Below are 7500 nucleotides of genomic sequence, written 5' to 3' on the forward strand. Positions count from 1 at the left end.
AGGAAGCAGGACATGGGCGTGTCCTTCCGGTTGGCAGCGAATTACTCTGTTTACGAGGATGTATAACCTTTAAAAAAAATTAAAAAAAAAAAAAAAAATTGACTGGTTACATAATTTTCGATCGAGTGGTAATATATACCTGGTGGTTTGCGGGGAAAGAGAGGTGTGATAAAACAGGCGAGGAAGTATTTGCGTTGAGTTTAATGGTCACTTTATCACAAATAAAAGTAAACACGAACACACATATATCTGTTTGTCTATCTGTCTGTCTGTCTGTCTGTCTATATGCATATATCTATATGTTTATATGTATGTGTAAATATATATAGATAGATAGATAGATAGATAGATACTTACATATATATATATATATATATATATATATATATATCTGTATGTATATGTATGTTTGTGTTTGTGCGTGTGTGTGAGTGAGTGAGTGAGTGAGTGAGTGAGTGTGTGTGTGTGTGTGAGTTGGTGAGTGAGTGTGTGAGTGAGTGAGTGAGTGAGTGAGTGAGTGAGTGAGTGAGTGAGTGTGTGTGTGTGTGTGTGTGTGTGTGTGTGTGTGTGTTTATGTGTGTGTGTGTGTGTGTGTGTGTGTGTGTGTGTGTGTGTCTGTAAGCACACATTTTATCTGCACAGTTTGGTGTAGATACAAAAAGCGTTCAGAAAAATGCGAGCGACGAGGGCCAGCTCGAATGGCGGGCGAAAGGGCGTCGTGCGAAGTCTGCCGCCATGACCATCCCCCGCCTGGCCTGTGGGCGTGGCTGCCTTGCCATCCGGGCGCATAAGTCTCCCACGTGTAGGTCGGAGGTATGGGCGTAATTTCCCCCGTATGGGCGTCCAGAGGGCGGGAGGGAGACTCATAAAAAGGAGTAGAAATAGCGTGGGCGGTGTCCAGGAGGCGGAGACAATACAGGGCGTAGCGCGGGCGGAGAGGAGTCCGCTGTTTTATCTGCACCGGCGGTAGTACAGTCGATGGTACTAGCAGAAAATTGTCCCGTCCATTACGGAGCGCTGGGCTTTAATTGGGCTCTAGTAATTGAGCTTTTAGCCAGACACTGAGCGCCACCCGCCGCTGCGCTTCTCGTGAGGCATTTTCCCCAGTGCGCTTCGGGGTCGTCAGCTGATGGTGGTCACCGCTGGCCGCCCTTGGTGAAGCGAGGTCCCAGTGTGTCGCCATGGCCAGTAGCCCCAGCCCCGTCCAGCAGACAACCGCGCCGCCCACGCCTCCCCCAGACTACGCTCCCGCCGACCCTCCTACGCCCGACCCTGCCGTCACTCGTGCGGAATCTCCTTCGGGCGCCGCTGACGATAAAAGTCCCAGCGCAACCGCCTCCCCCGCGTTCGTGTTCATCGGCGACGCGGACGCCACTGGTCGGACCAGCAAATCGGACGCAGGGACAGCCGACGATGCTGCGTCGTCGTCCGCGGCTTTGGGGTCTCCCCCTGCCGTCTCCCTAGAGTCTGTCCCTGCTCATTCGGTCGATTCTCTTCCTGCTTTTTCGGTCGAATCTGCTGCTGCTCATTCAGCCGACATTGTCCTCGCGGATTCGGTCGACTCAATCCCTGCTGCGTCACTGGACTGCGATCCTGCTGTGGCCGCCGACTGCACTCCCGCTATTATATCAGATGCTGGATCCACTGATGGAAAATCGGACTTTCTCTCATCCTGCTTGTGTTTATTCGAGTGTAAATTTGGCATCTGTAAGCTAATTCAGTACTGCAAGTGCTTTCGAAGATGAGATATTTCCATCGGACCCCAAAGAGACACAGTAACGATGTGTGCGTGTGTCGTCACGAGAGATCTGGACGCATTCAGTGACCGCAGGCAAAAAGTGGTCATAAAGTGTACCTGAACAGATAAGCATTATCATACCGTCCTTCGCGAATAATATACCCGACACCTGAACCCACTTTTACGCACACTTAACTGATGTAAGATCTACACCTCCTTAATACCTCGACAGCGACCTCGTCAGAAGACCACAGACTTCGAGAGGGACACAGACACCTGATGTAGGCGGGGCGGAAGGGAGGGAAGGGAGGGAAGGGAGGCCACCGTCCAAAAGGCAGCGGACCAGAACCTCGCTCTGGGCTCCCTCGCTAGGGCCGAGCTGAGGCAAACGCACCATGAGAATTCACTTCGTTCTGGTTACGTGTGTCATGGTGGGCGAGCTGCTCCTCCTCATCGCTGCCGAGAGACATGCAGGTGAGTGATGTGATATGATGATGTCAAAGGTGACGGTGGCGAAGAAGGTGATGTCAAAGGTGACGGGGCGAAGAAGGTGATGTCAGAGGTGAGAAAGCGGCGTCGGAGGTGATAATCTCTTTTAATTGATGAGGTGCGCTGGGAATTCTAACGTATTGGCTTACCGTATTTTAGTTGATGGTAAATGTTTAACGATACGCTTGTAGAATTGAGAAGCGAAACAGACAAGCAGACAGACACAGAGAGAGAGAGAGAGAGAGAGAGAGAGAGAGAGAGAGAGAGAGAGAGAGAGAGAGAGAGAGAGAGACAGAGAGACAGACAGACAGATAGACAAACAGACAGACAATCAGACAGACAGGCAGAAAACAACATGATAATAACTAAGGAAACATAGTGTCACAAAACTGGGTTCGTCAAAATACGATTCTTGATCACTAGGTCACGAGGTCGCCACGGCACATTATCGTTGCATGCAAAATAAGAAGTGTTAAATACATTAAAGATAATGTTATAGATCAATATGAAATATAAGTTTTTAAGGATATTATTCATGCCGGATGAAGACCGTTACAAACGCTGTCTAATATACAACTGACAAACAGCAGAGTCATGAGGGTAATATATTAAGCGAAAGTGGGTTGCGATAAAAAAAAAAATAATAATAATAATACAGTTTAAAGAACGCCTGCATAGACGGCCGAGGTTACAATGAAAAAGTTCTACTGTCGTTATAAGCGCATATAACGTGACAGTGCGCTTTGAATTAACACGTAGCATGATAAGTAGATATTTGCTACGAGAATCAGAATGAAATCCAGAAAACAGAAGGGGAAGTTTTAGCTGCGTGATCAAGGATACAAAAGCGGAAAGGGATAATAGGAAATGTTAATACAGAGTGTAAAACGGGTGAAGAAATGAGGTGTTTCTAAATTTTTCCATTTCCGATTCAAGCATAAATCATTGACGAGTGTGGTTAGACCCGTAATGATGTTAATATTAGTCAAACTTTAATCGGCTTTCTCTATTGTTTTCACAACAAGCTTGGCTGAGAGGAAAAAAATTGGCCAAATTACCCCGTTTTAATTAGCTAGATTGGAGAAAACTTTTACATGTATTGAATATTAGTTTTTAGTAGTGGCTTGCTATTCCCTTAAAAAAAGCCAATGTTTTAATCACTCCTGTACTTATATGATACTGTCTATCATTAAAACGTTGACATACACAACTACCATACACATTTAGTGATCATAATTATAACATTGCTACAACAACGCTACATCTCAGCATCATATAACATAAACTGAAACTTCTTGAGACAACGGAACAAACAAAGACGTTTCCCAAATCATCCTCAACGTATATAAACAACAAAATAAACAAATTATAGAAATCAACGAAGCAATAAACAAAAACATTTATTCATTTCAGGAATAGCTCTGCTCGCAGCAGCTTCAAAGGACAGAAAGGGAAGACTTTTAGAGATCCTGGAGCGAAAGGATCTTAATATCAACTATTCTGAAAAGACAGGTACTTTATACAAAGGATCCTTTTGGTCGCATTTCATTGAGGTTTTTATTCATAATTATTTTTATGTCAATTATTTTTTGTATTAATTCATTACTGTTTTTGTGTTCATTATTTTTTTGTATTCATTACTATTTTTGTGTTAATGATTCTTTTTCGATATAGCGTGTCTTGCAGATCTAATAAATCACTTTAGGGATGGTGATTCTAATGGTGAATGAGAATGAGAATAAGCATGACAATTGCAATAATCATTACAATGAAATAATGATGAGGCTAATAATAGTGATAATGATAATGACGATGGCAATTATAATAATAATGATAAGGATAATATTAGTTATGAAAATAATAATGATAATGATAATAATGTTACATTATTATAATGATAATGATGATAATGATAATGATAATGATACTAATAATTGTGATAATAGTATTAATGATGATAGTCATGGTAGTACTGATAATAACAATATATGTAAGAATTATTATTATCATAATTAGTAGTAGTAGTAGTGGTAGAAGTAGTAGTTGTAGTGGTAGTAGTAGTAGTATCATTATCATTATTGTGCTAATAATAATGATAATAAAAATAATAACAATAATAACAATGATAATAATGATAATAATAATGATAATGATAATAAAATAATAATAATAATAATAATAATGATAATGATAATAATAATAATAATAATAATAATAATAATAATAATAATAATAATAATAATTGTAACATTAATAATAACAATAATAATAGTAATAATAATAATAATATAATAATGATAATAATAATAGTAATAATAACAATAATAATAATGATAATAATAATAACGATAATAGTAATAACAAAGATAATAATGATAATAATAATAATAATAATAATAATAATAATAATAATAATAATAATAATAAAATAATAACAATAATAACAATGATAATAATGATAATAATAATGATAATGATAATAAAATAATAATAATAATAATAATAATGATAATAATAATAATAATAATAATAATAATAATAATAATGATAATAAAAATAATAACAATAATAACAATGATAATAATGATAATAATAATGATAATGATAATAAAATAATAATAATAATAATAATGATAATAATAATAATAATAATAATAATAATAATTGTAACATTAAGAATAACAATAATAATAGTAATAATAATAATAATATAATAATGATAATAATAATAGTAATAATAACAATAATAATAATGATAATAATAATAACGATAATAATAATAACAAAGATAATAATGATAATAATTATAATAATAATAAAAATAATAATAATAATAATAATAATAATATAATAATAATAATAAAATAATAACAATAATGATAATGATAATAATAGTCAAAATAATAATAACAACAAAAATAAAAGGAACAACAACAACAACAGCAACAAAAACAACATTTAGAAAAAAATATATATTCCACCTACACGAGTGCCCCCTCAAACCTCGTGTTCCAGGCTGGTACCGAGGATACACGGCGCTGATGTGGGCGGCGGACAGGAACAGCACAGACATTGCCGAGGCGCTGCTTAGGGCGGGCGCTGACGTCAACCACCGCAGTTATGGGAGTGAGGGTGGTTTCTGTGTGTTTAGTTGATGGAGTGATTTTTTTTTTATTATTATTATTATTATTATTCAATGGCGTATTTGTGTGTTTGTGTGTCATAGTTTCGTGTTCGTCTTGTTAGTTTGTTTGTTTTTCCGTTCTCTCTGTTTTTCTTTTTGTCAGTTTGTGTGTATGTGTGTGTGTGTTGGTTTTTTTTTCTTTTCTTTTCTTTTCCACTCCCTCTCTCTCTCTCTCTCTCTCTCTCTCTATCTCTCTCTCTCTCTCTCTCTCTCTCTCTCTCTCTCTCTCTCTCTCTCTTTCTCTCTCTCTTTATCAATCTCTCTCGTTCTCTTTCTCTCGCTCTCTCTCGCTCTCTCTCTCTCTCTCTCTCTCTCTCTCTCTCTCTCTCTCTCTCTCTCTCTCTCTCTCTCTCTCTCTCTCTCTCTCTCTCTGTCTCTCTCTTCTTTATTCTTCTCTTACCATTTATTTACATTTTGTATCTTTTTAAAAAATATTCCACTGGACAGATTCACGCACTCGTATTTTATTGCATCAAAGTTTGCTTATCCATTGCAATATATTTTTGCTGTTGATATTTTTCTGTCGCTGTCTTTTTTTCTATAAGCTGTTCTTTATTTTTTTATTATCATTTTATCTTCCTCTATCCATAGCATTCTATTTTGTTTATCTTCCTGTTCTTTTTCTGTTCATGACATTGTATTTTGTCTATAAATCTGTCTTTCTCTGTCTATAACATATGTGACTATCCATGACAGTGATTTCTTGACTATCAGTTAACTTTCCTCTATTGCTGACTTTTAATTTATTTTATTTGACTACCATTTGATATGACGGTGATTTTTAGAGTATAATTTCCTCTCCCGCTACTTATGATAATGATAATGATAATGATAATAATAATAATTATTATTATAATAATAATGATAATAATGATAATAATAATGATAATAATAATAATAATAATGATAATAATAATAATAGTAATGATAATAATAACAATACTACTACTAATAATAATAATAATGATAATAATAATAGTAACACTACTGCTGCTACTACTACTACTAATAATAATAATGATAATAATAATAGTAACACTACTGCTACTACTAGTAATAGTAATAATATTGATAATAATAGTGATAATAATAATAATAATAATAACAATAATAATAATGATAACAATGATACCAATAATAAACGAAAATAAAAACAATAATAATAAAGATATTGATACTTTTCCACGCGACTGTATTTCCATTTCTAACAACGGCCTTACCCTTGCATATTCTTTGCAAGACGAGACGGCTCTGTTCTTGGCGTCCCAGCGGGGTTATCTGCAACTCGTCCGCCTCTTCCTCGACCACGATGCTGAACCCGACGTCGTCACTAAGCAGGGTAAGATGACGTCGGAACTAAGTAGGGTGAGATGATGTCGGAACGAAATAGGTGAGATGACGTCGGAACTAAGCAGGGTGAGATGACGTCGGAACGAAATAGGTAAAATGATGTCGGGACTAAACGGGTGAGATGACGTCGGAACGAAATAGGGGAGATGATGTCGGAATTAAACAGGTAAGATGACGTCGGAACTAAGCAGGTGAGATGACGTCGGAACAAAGGAGAGTGAGATGACGTCGAAACTAAGGAGGGTGAGAGGACGTCGAAACTAAGCAGGGTGAGATGACGTCAGAACTAAACAGGTGAGATGACGTCGGCACTAAGCAGGGTAAGATGACTGTTGAGGAGGAAGGGGTGGGAAGAAGGGGGGAGGGGTATGCGATGATGACGTCACTAAACAAGGTCAGATGCCGGAAGGGGAAGAGGTGTGGAGATGACGTCACTCAATAAGGTAAGATGACTGTTGGGGAGAAAGGGAGGGAAGGAGAGGGGGGGTGCGATGACATCACTAAAAAAATGACGGATCTGGGTTGAAGTTTACGATAATTGTCTGATTACTGGATATACATTCCCGTTTTCTGTTTCTTGCGTTTTAGAGATATTTAGAAATATGGAGAACTTCATACTCGTGTTGTATCTTCTGTTTCAGAATATTCCCTCCTCCTTCTTTTTCTCTTTCTCACCCTCCCTCCTGTTGTCTGTCTGTCAGTCTGTCTGTTTCTGCCTGTCTCTCTCTCTCTTTCTATT

At 37.4% G+C, this 7500-nt stretch overlaps 1 protein-coding gene across 1 annotated transcript in view; it reads left to right on the forward strand.

Annotated features, from left to right (window-relative positions):
* The first annotated feature begins 2133 nt into the window (after positions 1-2133).
* LOC125034661 (ankyrin repeat domain-containing protein 50-like) overlaps positions 2134-7500 on the forward strand; it is a 12077-nt gene continuing 6710 nt past the window's right edge. Inside the window, exons 1-4 of the mRNA XM_047626563.1 lie at positions 2134-2212; positions 3641-3739; positions 5243-5353; positions 6652-6750. Coding sequence (XP_047482519.1) covers positions 2134-2212; positions 3641-3739; positions 5243-5353; positions 6652-6750 — 388 coding nt within the window. The remainder of the gene's footprint in view (positions 2213-3640; positions 3740-5242; positions 5354-6651; positions 6751-7500) is intronic.

Source organism: Penaeus chinensis, chromosome 18 (assembly GCF_019202785.1).
Source record: "Penaeus chinensis breed Huanghai No. 1 chromosome 18, ASM1920278v2, whole genome shotgun sequence".
Classification (NCBI taxonomy): domain Eukaryota; kingdom Metazoa; phylum Arthropoda; class Malacostraca; order Decapoda; family Penaeidae; genus Penaeus; species Penaeus chinensis.